Genomic DNA, 17,787 nt, shown 5'->3' on the forward strand with positions numbered 1-17,787 from the left:
CTCCTCTCGGATGACGGTGGGTCTCACCCTATCTCGAAGGGAGACGCCAGCCACCCTCCTAGGGAAACCCATTTCAGTCTCTTGTACACTGAATCTCGTTCTTTCGGTCATGACCCAGCCTTCATCACAGGCCGATGATGCCATCAGGACCACATCAACCGCAAAAAGTAGTGATGACATCCCCAGCCCACCGAACTGCAACCCCTCCCCACCTCGACTACGTCTTGATATCCTGTCCACATATATTATAAACAGGATTGGTGACAAAGCACAGCCTTGGCACAGGCCAACCCTCACCTGAAACAAGTCTGACTTACTGCTGAGAACACGGACACAGCTCTCGCTTCGGTCATACAGAGATTGGATGGCCCTGAGAAGGGAACCCCCCCCCACCCGATACTCCCGCAGCACCTCCCACAGTATCTCCTGGGAGACCCGGCATACGCCTTCTCTAAATCCACAAAACAGATGTAGACTGGTTGGGCATACTCCCAGGCTCCCTCCAGGATCCTTGCAAGTGTGAAGATCTGATCCGTTGTTCCACGACCAGGAATGTTACAAATATGACAAAATCTTTCAATAAAGGACTTCTAATAATACTACCCATCCCTTCTGTACCAATTACAAGGACTATCAAAAGGTTTCTAGGGAATTGAATAAAAATAGAAGTAGAATAGAATGAAAGAATAGAAGGTAAAAAGAAATACAAAAAAAGGCAAGGAGTATAAAAAGCATAAACTTCTTAATTTATTAGAGAAAAACAAAGTGTGTAATCTATCTTAAACGTTTTCCTAATGTAGGCCTTATGATAGTTTTAGTTCTCATTATGCTATCCTCACTGAATTGTTCAACATTACAGCACAGCATAGCAAACTTGCTTTTAACTAAAATGCAATTACAGATTATTTTTGAGCATTTCACTGACAAATCAACAGCACATAGGCCTCAAAACAAATATTAATATGCCTATGACAATACTTGATGGTGTTCAATGCGAGGTAATACGTTCATTCATTCTGTTTTTTACACGAATTAAGAAAGCAGGACTCAAGGCTAATGATTAAAGATGAAAAGAAATACCCACAGGCTGACTCAAAACTCAGTACACCTTGTGTTTGCTTTATTGTTGATTGCAGGCAATGCATCAATCAGATTAAATGAAATGGGATTCTGTCTATATTTGTGTACACCAACAAATAGCTCCAAAGAGAAAGGGACTCTTTAGGTATGTTGCAGTGGAAGAATTTTCACAGGGGTGTAAGGTCTCCCAGAGCAACGCCAAATTCCAGCATAGCTAAAACGCAGCCTACTTTGTGAATAAAAAAGAAAAGTGTGTCTCTGTTAAGACTCACTCCATGTGTATTTTCAGATGTCCCCGGTTTACTACACCCTCAGCCAGCCAACAGTGGTGTTAGCATTGACAAGGATTACAATTCTGGGGAACAGGTGTTTTGAAATTGGCAAGAAAGAAAAATGTATCCATGCCTGAGCTGTCAATAAACTTGAAAGGTCCTTTTAATGCATGAACAAATTTTATATGTTACTGTTTTTTAAGAAAACTATGATAGTTTAGGGCTATTTACTCCTCCTCTTCACAGATAAACAGATATTCTGATGTAAACTAGGTAGTTTTCTTGCAATATATCACATATTCAATATCACCCGACCGGGTTCAGGCTTTATATAGCTAACACTTATCCATTACTACTTCGATTTTCTCCAACACGGATCCAGATCCGTCTGAACAAGGCAAAAGCACACACACACAAAGAATATATTCCAAAAATCCCAAAGCAGAAAAATTATTAAATATGATTGCTTCTTAATCACAAAGGTCGTTGCATATCTGCAGTAATGTTGACGGATGAACTGTATTTTAACATTAAGGACAAGGTGAAGAAAATCGCAGGCTTATGCACTATGACAAAGTGTTGATATCACCTACAGCAACAAGCCCACCACACTTCTTGATTTGATGTAATCAGAAAACAAAACATTGAGCCACTATTTCAGCAAGTGATTAAGGAACATATTGTACTGACTGTCTATGTGGCCATCTGGAAATACAAGTGATGTTACACAATTCAAGAAATTAAAAAAAGGCTTGGAATTGCCATCAACATTGTTTGCTGAAAGTACACAATTCACAACATTAAGATATGTAGATGTCTTGAGTCTGTCAATAACCCTATGTAATGTTATCTTTAACATCTTAAACATCCAACTACCTTGTTAAATTCAACAGTCCTCTAGACTTTTTAAGAGGACACAGCTACACACACTTTCCATCTCTCTGGCACGGTCTTAGTACAAATCTAACACCACAGCATTCCTGGTAGGGTTTGCTGCAATATATTTGTATTTGACTGCATTAGATTGTACAGGTATTCGTGATGTTCCTGTGTGTTACAACACTTTAGATAGTCGGTTACAGGCTGAAAGCAATGTCAGTTCATTATTCATTCACAACTCATTTCATAGAAACATATCAGTTGTCACTTGACACGAAGCTGCAACTTTTGTGAAATAGGGCGGATGAGGTTGAGGGTGCACAACGCTCTGCCTGCTTTTATATCCAACTCACTGATAAGTGTGTCTTTCGGATGCTCCTCAATGACATGCATGAATTCAGGGGCCTCAGAGGACAGCGTTGAATGAGAAAAAAAAAACAAACTACGCACCAAGGGTGAATTATTCAAATTTCTCACAAAAAGGCCCAAATAACGACACGTAAGATATTCTGCAGACACTGTCTAATGAATCAGGCGCAGCTGCTTGCTACCAGAAAACGTATGGTGTAACAGAAATGGCAACAGTAAACCAATTCAAGATGAACGGCGCTACGGCGGAGACAGGACTGCTGAGCTGATGCTAACGATACTCACGGTGCTTTCTGTCTGTGAAACAACTACCAACCACTTCGACTAAGCAAGCAAAAACAGAGCTACATAGATTTGTTTAGCTTGACAGGATTGAGCCTGAAACTGGGGCTAGAAATAGTTTTATAACGCTTAGTAATTACAATAAGCTCGGCTGCTGCCTGTCTGTCTGTATCCAACAAACGCTGCTGAAGTGACTGGGGCCAGATCAACTCGAGTTTCTTGTGAATAACTAAAATTTGAATGTCTAATGTTAGTAATTTATGTTGAGAATATTACGATAACGAATCGAGAGGAACCAAAGTGAGCAGCTAACCACATAGCCTGACACATAGTTAACGTCAACTTACTCCAGACAGAAGACAACAAAGACAACACGTACCTGGGTTTAAGTCCTTTTTTCAAAATGTGTCACCGTCTTTTTTGTAACATGTGAAGTTAAATCCTGTAGGAAAGAAAGACAAGCGTTGAAAACGAGCATTTATCTAACTGTTAACCCTAACTGCAACTAGACAGGCCTACATAGAAATCGCAATCCGAGGACGTTAGCGACTGGGATTGTGAAATTGACAACACAGTCCCGAGCTGAGCCGAGAAGCAAAATCGAAGGCAATGGGCCCTGGATGGCTACGAGCTAAGCTAACGTAAAGGCTAGTTCCACTTCACTCAGCAAATAGCCGATTATGCTCAGCCATTTTAACTAGCACATTAATCATGTCTAATCTTAAAATATAGTACGACCTATCTAATATGTTTCTGTTTGACAATATAGAAATGTCTCACTATAAGCCCTCGACGAAGTTGCCATTCCTCCCTTTCGATGCATCCACTCTTGTTTACCCAGCAGGTCGTCTGTTTGCTGGCTACGGATACAACAGTCGTTGCACTCATTGCCGCATGGGGGCGCCAGATCGTGGTCAGCCGTCAGCTACTTTACGACACTTTGCGACTGCTTGATTTAATCCCTTTTACTTTTCAAAATGTAACGTGTAGATAAAAAATACTAGCCCTGTTTTGTGCCGACAGAAGAGCATGAGAAGCTCTGTGTAATAATATAAATTTACGCCAATGTACAAGTTGATAATAGAAGTTCATGCATCATTGTTTTGCATGTATCGCCTTCCTAAAGCCTCGATTCCATGACTGGCGCGCCCACTAACGGATAAATTGGAGGTGTCAAAACGAAATTAAAGCCTGCCATACATTTTTAAGACGGGCTCTAGTTTTATTTTATTTTTGAATGTATGTTTTAATTTACTGTATATTACTTTATTTACATTTAATTATGCTGATGTTTTGCAACAATAATTAAACTGATAGTATATGCCTACCGTATACAGTTTTGCTCATAAATTGACATACCCATGCTATAGTTGTCTAAAATTAGGAATAAAAAAAAGAAGAGAGAAAGGTAAACTGACTATCTGAGAGAAAATAACGAGGAAAGCAATTCAGTACTAATTTGTGGGCTTTGAACTGAACAGTTTTAGAAGCCTACTTTGCTAAGGTTTCCCCTGCTTTTATTTCCACTGATTTAGGGAATGGACGCGTGGTTGAATAAAACTGATGTAATTTAAACTATTTTGTTACTGAAATGTTTTGTGGGACACCGATTTGTTTTCATTTAGGCTATTCATTCATTATGCAGTAGGCAGCGGTGGGGCATTTAAAGACAACATAACAAGACAACGAAGAAGAAGCTGGGAAAAACTGTCTGCGCGCGCACGATTTAGTTCATCTTGAGGTAAAATGGCGACGGCTGCCATTTCCACGGAGTTCAAGAAAATATCGGATTTAAGAGTTGTTGACCTTAAATCCGAGCTCAAACGAAGGAATTTGGACACTTCTGGTATAAAGAGCGTTCTCCTCGCTAGATTGAGACAGGTAACTAAAAAAAGCTACTTTGTTCAAAGAAGGGTGACCGAGGTGGCTCGCCAATGTGTGACAGGGATGCTAAGGCTAATGTTAGCTAGGCGTAACGGTTGAAATGCTTGCTGTCTCTGTTTCGCTTTGGCTATGTAAATAGCTACGCACTAGGTTAACTGTTAATAGTATACGTATACACCATTGGAAAAAGTGAAACGCTACACTTATTATTTATGATAATGTTAACTTTAGCAGTAAGGCAATGGTAGCACAACAAACATGAAAGGCCTGTGTAGGCTGCCTGTGTTTTGAAAACGTGTGAAAATGGCCAATTGAATCCCAACTTCACTTCAAAGTACTCCCAAGTTCTAAATCGTTTTTTGCTGCCTGATGAAAACGCAGAAACAAAAATAAATAGTACCTATACGATGTTTATGTATGCCAATGGACCCTGGGCTGATTTAAAAAAAAAAAAAAAGCTAAAATAAGGGCTACAGTCTTAAGCAAAATTTGTGCACCATCAGTGGTTGCAGTAATTTACTGGCATTACTTACTGATATTCTCTGCCTGAATATTACAGTAGCGCAGAGCATAACACAACTCACTTGGTCATCACTTCATTTGAGTTGGATTGCTGAGCTAAACAGAGCACATGACCAAGATTAAAATTAATTGTTTTTTCTTTATTTTAATATTTTGTCTTGTCTAGCTAACTGTTCATTATGTCTTATCAGGCATATGGATTTGCAGTTGGCTAGACAATTGTTGATGGATGAAACAATCTTGAACAATAACAATATTGAGTGTTTGTAAATATTTGAAACTGTTTTTTTATTCATTCTTTTTTAAGGCTCTTGAGGATGAAGATGGTGACACAGAAAACATTCAAATCCAGCTTTCAACTGACTCATCAACTCGGAAAGGTGGGAAAGCTAAAGGACAAGGTAATCTTGCTATTGATTTAGCCTAATCTATATGACAGGGTGGCTAAGCAAGTAGATTTTTCATGGTTTATGTATTTCATCTTTCAGGTAAAAAAGTGGATTCAGATGGGGACACCACATGGGAAGAAGATGTGTCTTCCAAGGTGACTGGCATTAATAAAATAAAGCTTTTTTTTTGTCTTTGCTCCTCTTTCTCACAATGATCTTTAAAATGGCATCTGCCATCTTTATAGAGTTGTTGTGCATAAACAGCAGCAATTGTTTTGAACCAAAGTGTAAGTCTGATCACTACAATGACAGCTGTTTATGTGAAGCCGAACCTTAATTTATTTAAAAGTTTGGGTCACCAATAGAGCAATACAATCATTCGTCCAACGAGCATTCCAGTGGCTGCCAGGAAGTTAAGTTTGAAAAGTTTAAAAAAAATATATGTCTGACCAAAAAGTAGTTTAGATTACTATAGGCCTAGAAATATTTACAAAATTCTCATACACAATTCAGACCTTACTCCGTCCCATTTAACACCTTAACTGACCCCAAACTTAATTCACACTAGCTGAAACATAGCCAGTGTGTTTGTCAGCTCTTTGTTTAAAGCTGCATCATGTCGTTTTCTGATAGAAATTGCAACCTTTAGAAAGTCTAAAGTGCAGAATTATGTAAACTGTGATTAATGCCTCAGGGATTTATAAAATAGAAACATATACTTCACCAACTGCAATTAGTTCTGTACACTTGGTTATATAAATCTTTTGTTGCATTGAAATATTTGTCACCTCATCTCAGTGTTTTCTTTTCTAGGAAACTGAAGATTATGGATCAGAAAAAGGTATGTGCATGGTGCACTAATCCCGAATTCTAACATTATGTTTCTTCTTTAAGCTAACATGTATAATGACTGGGAAAACTCCTGATAGAATTCCTAAACTACATTAGTGGTATTTTATGCTTCCGCTAGCTACTGCAATGTCTAGGTCACAAAGCGCTAAAAGGAGCTCCAAGGATGTGGTAAATCAAGACGTTTCTGAAGACAATCCAATTTTTTTGTAATGGTACAAACATGAACCGTTGGATGTGAGTAGTCTTTACTCAATTTCTGTGGATTACTGAAAATACATTAAGGAAAAGTTCTGTTTGCTTCTGTGGATTTCTGCTACCTCTGGCATTCAACTTCCCACATTCTGCAGTGAAACAAAGAGTTAAGGTCCACAAACAAGCTGACACTTCATGTCCAATGAATTAAAGGAAGCAATGACTTGCAGAACTAGACAATCAGTGCACTTTCCGGTTTTCTGTCTTGTTTTGATTGACAACATTGGTGGACAGACAAGAGCACTGGGAACACTTTGCTCCCTTTCCCACAGGAATCAGACACCTTATTACAGGTTTAGTCAGGTGACTGCCTGGGAATGAGGTTGGGATTGTGTAGCTCTAGGACAGCTGGACTCCTCTTAAACACTTATTAAAGATGCAGAAGCCTTGTGTCAGGAGACAACTGAAAGATAAAGAGACTTTGTATTTGGCAGTCATCCATCAAAAATGCACATATTCCTGCCAGCTGGCCTCAGCAGGGTGTGTGCAGTGAAGATATCTGACATACAGCATGGCCTGGGACTGGAAGGACAGACTTATGTGACTAAAGGGACACATGTTTTGTGTACAATTGACGGGACACATTACAGCCGAGTGGATTTGATGATGAAACATACTTCTTTAAAGTGCTCTGAAATCTGCTAAGACATTGGTTATTGGAGAAATATTGGAAAATATTGAAGATTTCCTAATACTCAGATGACTTGCCATGGACTGACCAGCTTGGGAACATTTTGCCAAATGGAAGAAAACTGAAGCATGACGTCATTTGAACTTTCTCAGAAGAGGCTCACCTGGAGAACTGCCACACATTGTACGAGCCATCTGGGATTGCAGATTCAGTATGAATTAGGACTCAAGTACTTTTCACGTGTCAAGAAATGAAGAGCACTGAATCATCCCCGTTTTCAGTGGAGAGTGTGTGTTTTGTGTCTTCCAGTGGTGTCTACGCCCTCGATGACCATTAACACTAAATGTGCTTTCTATTCTACTTTTTAGGTAAAGTAACATGCAACATGTCAATGTTAAAAGTTGTGTTTTGCCATGTTTATCCTTGTTAAATCCCTCAGATGTAACTGATACAGATGATGGTACTCGTGAAAATTCTAAGCCTGCCCCCTGTGAGGACAGCCTCGCTCAGTCTGAGGCTGAGGCCCTGGTTGAGGCTGAACCAGAGTCAGAAGCTGTGGCGGCTGATTCAGAGCCTGACCCAGAGGTGGATGCTGAGCCAGATGTCCATACAGAGCCAGATGTGGATGAGGAGGCTGAGCCAGAGGTCGATGCAGATGGCGAGCCAGAGGTGGATGAGGAGGCTGAGCCAGAGTTCGATGCTGACCCAGAGGTGGATGAGGACGCCGACCCAGAGGTGGATGGGGAGGCCGAGCCAGAGGTGGAGACCGAACTGGCTGAGATGGATGCTGAAGCCATGAATTCCTCTAAAGAAGCTGAGGATGATCACCTATCTGTCTCAATCCCAAATGAAGACGCCATCACCCTAGATGTTGATGGTGATGATCTCCTGGAAACAGGTAAACATATGAGACTTCCAGATCCAGAGGCCGAGAAGGGCAATGATGAGCTAGAGGCCTCTGCTGAGACGGGCCCAGATGACGACAAGAAGGTGGAAGAGACCGAGGGACACAAAGATGGTAAGAAAGATGATGGATCCAGGGGTGAGCCCACGAAGAAAGACAGCAGAGAGGCCCTGAAGAAAGCTGAAACGGGAGACAAAGAAAAGGATTCTGGGAAGAAAGGCCCCTCCGCTACTGGGGCATCAGGTCAAGCAAAGAGGTTGGTCTTTCTATGTCAGTTCTTTGATACTACTACCAAGTCCAGCTCACTAAGAACGCAACATTGTGGGTAGCCTCAAGATTTCTTTTGCCATAAGGGAAATGTTCACTGATGTACCTAACCCTGCCATTTACTACTTTGATTTATTTTTCTGAAGTTGGTTAAATTTTGACATTAACCAGGAGCTGAGAAAACCTCTTATTTTGTTACTTTGACCTTTTCCAGCAATTTTAAAGCCATTTCCAGTTTCTACTCATGGCATTGTAAAAGAGCATTAGTCCCCGTGATGGCAGTGTTTTTTTCCTTTTGGTCAAATGATTCTCTGTGAAGTTGAACAAACCTTCGAAGATTTCATTGGTCCAGGGAATAAATTGGCTGTCAACTTGACCCGTCTCGCCACTGGAAAAGCAATGAAGCCTGTGACACATTGGTTCAGATCCACGCCTTGCCCACAGGATTTTTTTTCCCTGAAAAAACAAAGTGTATTATTCCACTAGATGCCTATCACTTTAACCAGGTAAATTTGCATTCACTCACTCCCTCTTGTTTGTTGCAACATTTGCTTTGTAGCTCTTCAAGAGACAGAGATGGAAAAGCTGCAAAAGATGAAAAGGGTAAGCATTGTGTTGAAATGTTGTTGAGTTGGGAATCCAGGGAAGCACTTTTATCCATTTCATTCAACTTGATGCAATATATTTCATTCCCAATGACTGCTGAATGTGTTCTGGAAAACATCTTTATCAGGAGTCATCAGCAGTAATAACAGCTCTTCTCGTAACATTTGGGTGAGCGGCCTATCTTCAAACACCAAAGCAGCTGATTTAAAGAACCTGTTTGGCAAATATGGAAAGGTAAATAACGTGCGGTTTTGTTTTTGGAATTAGTGGTTGCTTATTTTAAATGAGGGGGATGAAAATCTGTCACCTTTTGGTGAGAAACTCCACTTTGTATCCCAAATGGGGTAATTTGTGTGGATTCAATACATTTCTGATATTTTGGAGGGGGGTGGCGGTCTGGGTCTGTGAGTACAGATTAACAGTGAATAAAATGAGGTTAGTTTTTGACGGCTCACATGCATCAAGGTTAGAATCTCATAGAGTAACGTTATGGTAACCTTAATTGGTTTATGTGATTGTATTGTAAGCTGGTAAGCGAATGATAGCTATCACAATTTGGATGTAATGTTAGGTTTAGGGCTAATCCCATAATTTTTATTTGTTGAAATTTGTTGCCAACAGGTTTTAAGCGCCAAGGTGGTTACAAATGCTCGCAGTCCTGGTTCAAAGTGTTATGGCTTGGTGACGATGTCTTCCAGTACAGAGGTGACGCGCTGTGTCTCCCACCTTGACTGCACAGAGCTCCACGGACAGAAGATATATGTTGAAAGGGTAAGCTAGGAAGCAATTCTAGAGTCAAAATTGTTTGAGACCTTGATAGTCCTAATAAAATTAAATGCAATAAAATTTATGGAAATTTATATTTTGCGGTTGTTGTTTTTCAGGCCAAAAATGACCCGTTCAAAAAGGAAGGCTCAAAAAAGGAAGCAGAGGACATTGCAAGTTCCAGCAAGTCAAGTGATAAGCGCAGTTCTACAGGAATAAAACCAACTAACAAGTGGGTTACAGAAAAAGTTGAAAAGCTAATTTGTTGATAGAAAGCGCATTTAACCTTTTTGTTCTCCTTATGTGTAGAGCACAGCCTTCTCATAAAAAAGAGGACAAGAAATTGGATAAACTCTCAGAAAAGGAAAAGGACTCATCCAAGAAACAGGAGGCCAGAAGTGGAAAATCTGAGTCTGTTTCATCTAACTCTGGGCAAGAGTCTTCGAAAAAAGATGACAGAAAGCATGGGTGTAGGTTTTACGCCTCTTGATCTCTATTTGAGAGAATCCCATTGAGTTTATCAATAAGTATATGTATATCCTCTTTGATTATACATCTTTTCTTTGGTTCTAGGGACAAAGAGCCCAGGCAAGATGGTGGTGGCACATTATCCCAGAGGAGATTCTAATTTTGGCAAAATGAGACCTTTCAGAAGGGGCAGGTACTTTGATAAAGTAAGACTTTTTGATTTGTATTTGATTGATTGAATTATCTTTGAAAAGCCTATTTAAAATTTGCCATCAGAGGATGTTAAATGATATTTGTTGAAAACTTTTTTCAGCCCTTTGTCAACATGAATGTTCAAAGGCGGCCAAAATGGTTAATTCCTCCCGAAGAGGTAAGAGTCTTGATGGACATATAGCTTTGTATTTGCTTTTAACATGCTTTACCTATTGAATTTTTTTAACTTTTAATTTGTATTTTATCCTTCCAGTTAGAGATTATGAGAGACAAACAGAGACCTTTTATCAACAAGGGGGAAGACATCCTGCCTTTTGAGAAGATGAAGGAGCAGAGGATGCGTGAACGGGTGGCTCGTCTGGAGCGTGTCCGCAGAGCCATAGAGTTGCGCAGGTAGTGTGCAGTAGCGCACAGTTCTTAAATATTTAGTAGGTGTAAAATGTATTGTTGTTTTGAACTATTTTTGAGTCATTGTCTGAAAGTTCTAAGACAAAGTGTTTGTTTTTAGGCGGCGTGAAATTGCCGAACAAGAACGCCGGGAGCGTGAGCGCATCCGTCTATTACGCGAGCGTGAAGAACGGGAGAACCTTCTTCGGGAGCGCCAGAGACTTGAGCTGGAAAGACAAAAACTAGAGAGGGAGCGCTTGGAGAGGGAGAGGCTTGAAAGGGAAAGAATCCGTATAGAGCAGGTACAGTGAGCACGAACAAAGTTTCCCTTTCCACAGTCTAGTCTGCAGGCTTTGTTGGCTTGTGTAATATGCCACTTGTTTTTCAATGCTTCGAACTTGTTTTTAGAAAGTTGTTAGTACTGCTTCTAAGCATATAGAGGTTTTACGTCTCTCAGTAATTCATTTTAATTGCCACATTATATCACCTCCTTCAGGAACGGCGTAAAGAGGCAGAACGCATGGCACGGGAACGTGAGGAGCTGCGGCGGCAACAGGAGCAGCTCCGTTATGACCAAGAAAAGAGAAACAACCTCAAAAGGGGCCGTGAAGTGGAACATGGGTATATACACTATTTGAATTGTCCCTCATTAGTTTCATGGTGGTTTTGATCAAAGTTGTTGGACTTAGTGAGACTCCAACGTAGATATTTTAGCATTTTACCTGAAGCAATACTTGTTTGTTTAGCTGCTCAGTGGCTTTGAGGGAGGTTTTACCTGGGAATATTTAAATCAACCTCTTTAAGCAAAATTAAATCAAATGCTGTGAACAAATGTTGCATTAAAGATAGTAAAGTACTAAATACTTGACTTATCAAAGCTCATTACTCACATATGTATTTAATTTCTTAGCCGGAGAGACGATTCCTATTGGAATGGCAACAAGAAGATGCAAGCTGACTCTGATGCCCGTTTGAACCAAGGTTCCAGCTACAACCGGCAGCAGAATCGCTTTTCAAACTTCAATCCCCGAGAAAGGGGTCGCTTTCCAGAGGCTGCTGCAGAGCAGCCTAACACATTTGACAGGTAAAAGTGGTGAAACCAAAGGAATTGAAGCAGTCGTTGTGGTAACATTAGTAATGAGGCCTTTTTACAGAAGATATTTTGACTAGGGCTGTCAAAATAATGGCATAATGCAAATTCCTTTTAATGGCACTAAGTTTTGTGATTACTGCGTGCAAGTTTTGTGATAAGTGCCTCGGCCTGCTCCGTAGTTCAGGAATTCGGGGAAAAATGCAGCAGTAATGCATCCGGTAATGTTGAGGATGGCTTGCAGAAACCATAAAGTGCTCCGTGATAACATCCAGGGGATCACCAAATACACCGTCTGGCTCGCTGCGGCTTAGTGAAGTGCATCTCTAGTCTAATCTACGAAGAAACTTGCGGTGTGCTGTGCCACTTAACAGCGAGCACGCTAAGAGAAAGACGGGGACCGTCATGGATGTATGGTGTACGCTCTGACAAGGCAGAGTAACTCTGTATGGCCTCTGAACGTTAGCCACACACTTAAATCTAAAGAGACTTCTCGTTCAAGCTTTATTACTTGCATTTTTAACTAAATCTGTGATCATTAAAACACAAGTTAAAAAGAAACAAACCTCCTTGAGCAACAATGGATAATTAAAATGCTCTTTTATTGGCGAAGTTCAGTTTCAAAGCCCGGTGGTCCTCTCGACAAGACTTAAGTTATTTGCATGTACTGTCGATATGTATTAAATTACCACCAGAGTATACCGAGTCTCAAGTACCACCACATGTCACCGTAGTAAACCCGAAAATCTGTTTTATGTAGCTTTTTTCCAATTTGACTTTTTTTTTACTTGACTTGTCCCATTTTGGGACTTATTGTGTTGCAAGACGTAACCGGTTTGACGGTGAGCCAGAGGTAAAGAAGAGTCGCCCTGCTCCTCACAGAGAGAGCTCTGGCTTTGAGCGCTTCCCAAAGAACTTTGACACAGTCCGCAGAGCTGAGCCGCCGCCTCCTCCTCCGCGCACTGAGCTCCGGGACACAGACCGCAGGGACAGAGATGAGAGGAGGCCTGTGTCCATGCAGGATCGCCCTATGGGAGCCAGAGCTACAATGCCCGGCATGTCGCACAACCGCTCACCCAGGGATGGAGGGCATGGATGGAAGAGTGATGGTGGCATAAACCCAAACAAGGGAGATATGCGGTAAAAAAAAATGCCGTTTTTTAAACATGAAGCATCGCTGTTAGGCCCCCACCCAACAGTTAACAGCTAATTTCTTTGTTTTAAATTTCTCAACTGCAGTAATGCTGGGTTAAGCAGAGGACCTATGCGCATGCGGGCAGAGCGATCGGGCAGAGATGGTCCGATCCCTGTACTTAGAGGTGGCTCCTCGGCCAGCCGCGGAAGGAGCAGCTTTAATGATCGGGATGGAGGGAGACCCATGGTCATGAGTGATCAGGTCAGCTTACCTTTTAAGAGTTTGTGCATCTCTTAGATTGCCTGTACTGAAGGTACAGGATATTGACATGTCATGCAAAAAAAGTAAATATCTTAAAGTTATCTTAACTCTTACAATTCTTTTAGGAAGTCTGCTAGTGCCAAAATGAGTAATTGTTTGAATAGTCAATCTGTAGAAATGGAGTAAGTATTTAAATAAAAAATAAAAAACTTTACTAATTTATAGTGCTATCAGTTAAACACGTTATGAACGGCGTTAACGCAAACCCATTTTAATTGCGTCAATTGTTTTTACCACAACATTAACGTTCTTTTGGGGCTAGCAAACTTTTGTAGTTTTTCCACATGCTCTTACAACAACTTGTAACATTTTACTACAATACCAAACCAGATCTAGCAAGACCGGAAGCAAAACAATCGGCACGACGCACACACTTGTTTGGGCTTGCGAACCGGCCAAAGGGTAGTAACGTTACGTTTTGAGTGGATGGCGAGTACGAGACACCGAAATGGGTGCCAAAAAGATTCTGAATGGAAAGTTTGACAAGACCAAAGTGATCTGTGTGTTTAATCGTTGTGAACTGAGCTATCATCGCAGCACATCCAGTCTGAAATATACAACTTGATGGCCAAGCACACAGCTGATGCCAATTCTCTGTACAAAGCAAGCCGATCCACTTTTCCATGTTCATAAGAGCATTAAAATGAGAAAAATAACTGGAAAAAAAAAGAAATCAAGAGACATTTAGAATAGATAAAAATGTGCAATTAATTGCAAGTTAAATATTTTAATCATTTGACAGCACTAATTTACTAATAAACATTGAATAAAAGTAATCCTTAGCACTCTACTCAGCTGTAGAGATGAACATTTTCTGCATACTAGTGTTGATGAAATGTTACTCTAGTCTTGCAGTTCTTTACTTTTAAATAGTCATATTTTTAGGTTCAGTCTTAAGCTGTAGGCCACGAGTACATTTAACAATTAATTGAAGAATGTCTCCATACTCCAAATCTCTTTGTCTGCAGCCATTCAGCTCTGGTCGCCAGGTCGTGGTGGAGCGTCACAGTAGGGATCAGGGACTGAGGAAGGAGTGGCACGGTGGATCTAGCTCCCAGGGCAGGGGCTACCCTGATAATCGCCGAATGGGAGCCAGCCGGGGCAGCATGATGGCCGCTTCGAGGTATACCACCCTTACAAACAAATGATGACAAAACTAAAGCGTATGATCCCTTTTCTCTCCTTACACATGGGACTTGTTTTTCTGTGTGCAGTCACTCTTCGTCTGGAATGAACCGAATTGTACAGATCACCAACAACTCCATTCCTAGTGGTGGCAACGTGGGGGGATTCAAGCCCTTCAAAGGAACATCGCGGCCGTTCTAACTGCAACCAAATTCTGTCACTTTAAAGCACCTGAAAATTTGAAGACTTTTGTTTTTTAAAGAATATCACCTGTTTTAGGTGGCACATTTGTAGGCATGAGGTTGATCACACTATCTTATTTTGTATTTACAAGTGTTTACCTCGCTGTAGGGTTTTCCTGACAGTTCAGCTGTTACCATTTAACAACCCTGTGCACACGTTTTACTTATATTCACAGTAGGAAGATATTGTACAGCCCCTAGGTCTTTGTAAAACGTTTGTAAAAGTGTGTTACCAGCTTCTCCTGAGTGTCGTATGTACATTTTCATTAACCTAATGTCTCACTCAGTTTTCCTGTGTAATATTTCTTTTAGTGTATTATAGAACTCATGAAGTGTAAGGGATCATTCACCTATTTGGATGATTCTGTGAGGAAACGGATGACATTGGAGTAATTTTATTTTTTATTTTGTAAAGTCATACTTGCTGTGGACGTCCTGTTTTTGAAGAGTAGTTAGATTTGCTAAAACAATGTCAAACTGTAATTTAGCCTGCATTACAGCAAAACACCCCTCATATGCCAGTTGAATAACGTACATGAATAAAGTTTGACTTTCAAATAGTCACTGCAGAGCATTCAATGGTTTCCGAGTCCCTGAAAGGACCATAACACAAAGTTTTTAAATTTGCTCATGGTTATTCCCATGATTCTGCAAATTAGAGTTTACTGAGTCAAATACACATCATATATGCTTTTATCAACCCTGAGGGAGAGGGCATTTTTGCTGCATTCATGTGGTGTTGGAAATATCAAAAGATTTATCCTGACTGGGAAAATTCACACTGCATTAACATTGTGAGATGGAACAGTCCTTGGCAGAGGCCTGCACTCTCCAAATGCCCTAGTTTGTTTATTTTTCATGGATTTACTGACAGAAGTTGGAGCAACTAAAGGGGTCAGTGGCTATATGATGCCATCAACCGGCGACCAAGGAACACGCTCCGTGTCATTGAATAAAAATGACATATTTCTCTTGAGTTTGAACATGGTTGAAAAATTTGGGCGAATGTAAATACAAGTCAAATGTATAACAATCATTTTTAGACAGTTTATTGCAGAGATATTACATACATCTTTAATTTAAGAAGCGTTAGTGTTTGTTTTCAGCTCTGCATGTATTCACTTTCCTACTCACGGGTCAGAAGTGGTTGATTAAGCTTGATCAAACTGTAGAAAACTGATTGGTGTCAAAGCCTCATTGGCTCCCTTTTGACCATGGCCAGATTAACCTTGGGTCAAAATTTGATGTGATTTATTGACCACCGCACCCAATTGTTGACACTAAAGTTTATGCTCAATACGTTACTTCAAAGATGAATCTGATCAAACACATCAGGTTGTCCTATCCTCAGCGATCAGGGCTCATTACAAACAACAACAAAGCAACTACTGATCTTAGTCTTTTAATATCCAGGTACTTTAAATCAGGTTGAATGTCCCTCGTCTATAAGGCATTTTCTTTTCATATATGTATGTGTATATATATATATATATACACACATACATACACATAAACACAAACACACGATGTGACTGTGTGAAAGGCTACATACATTATTTGGTCATTTATGTAAAAAAGATGAACACTGAAATCAACTCAAATGAGTATCCTCCCATGTTAACAAACCCCTTCCTTGTGTATATATGTTTTACGTGAAATATAAAGTGGAAATTATATTCTTTGGGTCGTTGACACAATTTTACTCTGCCTAACTTTTAAGTCCACAAAGTCGGAGTTTGATATTGCATTAAAGAAAATGTCTCTTTTTAGATTGTTTAGCACTCTGGATGTGGGTCTCATGCAACAAGAATGAACATTTCCCTCTGCTACGAAGATGACAACATTGAAGCCTTAAAATGCACCCTTCTCACTTTTTTTTGTTTGTCGAAGTTTAAGTGTATTTGTGAAAAGTCGCGTAGTCAAATAATGGACCTTGGACTGAAAAAATAACTACCTGAATTAGGGGTGCACCTACACCATTTTTTGCTGATTGAGTCGAGTACCAGTGTTACAAACAGTCTACATATTTTCTTCTGTACTTTGAGAAAAACTGCTTCCATTAGACCATTCAAATGACAACATCTATTGCTGTAATTCATATCTTCCTCATCTGTGTGCTGGTACTCAGGCCTCTTTACTGGTAGCCTTTTGTCTGGTTTAGATGTACCACTAACCTGAATATATCAAATTGCTGCAAGTTCTTTTGAAGTGGTACTATTTTTTAACAAATGTACTTTCATTTTAAGCCAATAAAAAAATAACAGCCCTTACATACTTTTACAAATTAATATTATTTAGCTGGTTTGAGATACCACTATATGTTGGTAATATAATTCTTTTGGCCATTATTTAGTTTTCAAAAGGTACCAAGTAGCACTCAAGCACAATTTCTGTTCTGTATAAAATGAGGTATGTTTCTCTTCTGTTGGTGCATATAGATGTAACAGTGCAAGACCAATTACAACGACTACCTTGTCCAAACACTAAGATTACAGCATTTACCCCACCATCACTTTTACAAGGCATACCACTTAAATACAATAAAAAACACTTTGAGACATTGAACACACATTATCCTTCTGATTAATTTGTCTTAGGAACTAGGGTGAAACAAACATTACAACAAAAATATCAAATTATGGTAGTAATGACTAGGGATAGCAAGCTAATGCAGAGTAGTAAATCTGAAATGATAAAAATGTGTGGCATGTCTCACTACGCACTCTTTTTCTTCATACAAACAACAACCAACATAACATTTTACATATCAATAGAAACAGCCCTCAGTGAAGTTAAATTATTTTAAACTTCCACTGGAATGTTTAATCAGTATGTTCACTTGATGGGGTCGA

General features: G+C 40.0%; 2 protein-coding genes across 8 annotated transcripts in view; one reads left to right on the top strand and one right to left on the bottom strand.

Annotated features, from left to right (window-relative positions):
- rnf111 (ring finger protein 111) overlaps window positions 1–3,778 on the bottom strand; it is a 32,233-nt gene extending 28,455 nt beyond the window's left edge. For 2 of the 4 annotated variants that reach the window (XM_034870490.1, XM_034870464.1), the window contains exons 1-2: window positions 3,663–3,778; window positions 3,262–3,324 (exon numbers count right to left, since the gene is read on the bottom strand). The gene's annotated coding sequence lies outside the window, so the exon portion shown is untranslated. Of the gene's footprint in view, window positions 1–3,261; window positions 3,325–3,624 lie in introns of all 4 variants that reach the window. The other 2 variants (XM_034870474.1, XM_034870481.1) reach the window with 2 other exon arrangements.
- A 769-nt stretch (window positions 3,779–4,547) lies between these two features.
- Window positions 4,548–17,185, top strand: sltm (SAFB-like, transcription modulator). Of its 4 annotated transcripts, none has more exons than XM_034871916.1 (21): window positions 4,548–4,763; window positions 5,596–5,689; window positions 5,777–5,832; window positions 6,491–6,518; window positions 7,852–8,081; window positions 8,124–8,572; window positions 9,143–9,186; window positions 9,317–9,423; window positions 9,811–9,960; window positions 10,074–10,186; window positions 10,264–10,424; window positions 10,528–10,628; window positions 10,736–10,792; window positions 10,889–11,028; window positions 11,144–11,324; window positions 11,519–11,643; window positions 11,933–12,106; window positions 12,938–13,252; window positions 13,352–13,508; window positions 14,537–14,691; window positions 14,783–17,185. In XM_034871916.1, the coding sequence occupies exons 1-21, from the start codon at window positions 4,629–4,631 to the stop codon at window positions 14,892–14,894; spliced, it is 3,084 nt and encodes a 1,027-aa protein (XP_034727807.1). In that variant the 5' UTR covers window positions 4,548–4,628; the 3' UTR covers window positions 14,895–17,185. The 4 variants fall into 4 exon arrangements, with proteins under 4 accessions (XP_034727807.1, XP_034727966.1, XP_034727877.1 ...); XM_034872075.1 differs by having other exon boundaries at window positions 7,852–8,059; window positions 8,156–8,572; XM_034871986.1 differs by having other exon boundaries at window positions 7,852–8,015; window positions 8,058–8,572.
- The last annotated feature ends 602 nt before the right edge of the window (window positions 17,186–17,787 follow it).

The sequence above is a fragment of the Etheostoma cragini genome, chromosome 1 (genome assembly GCF_013103735.1).
Source record: "Etheostoma cragini isolate CJK2018 chromosome 1, CSU_Ecrag_1.0, whole genome shotgun sequence".
NCBI lineage: Eukaryota > Metazoa > Chordata > Actinopteri > Perciformes > Percidae > Etheostoma > Etheostoma cragini.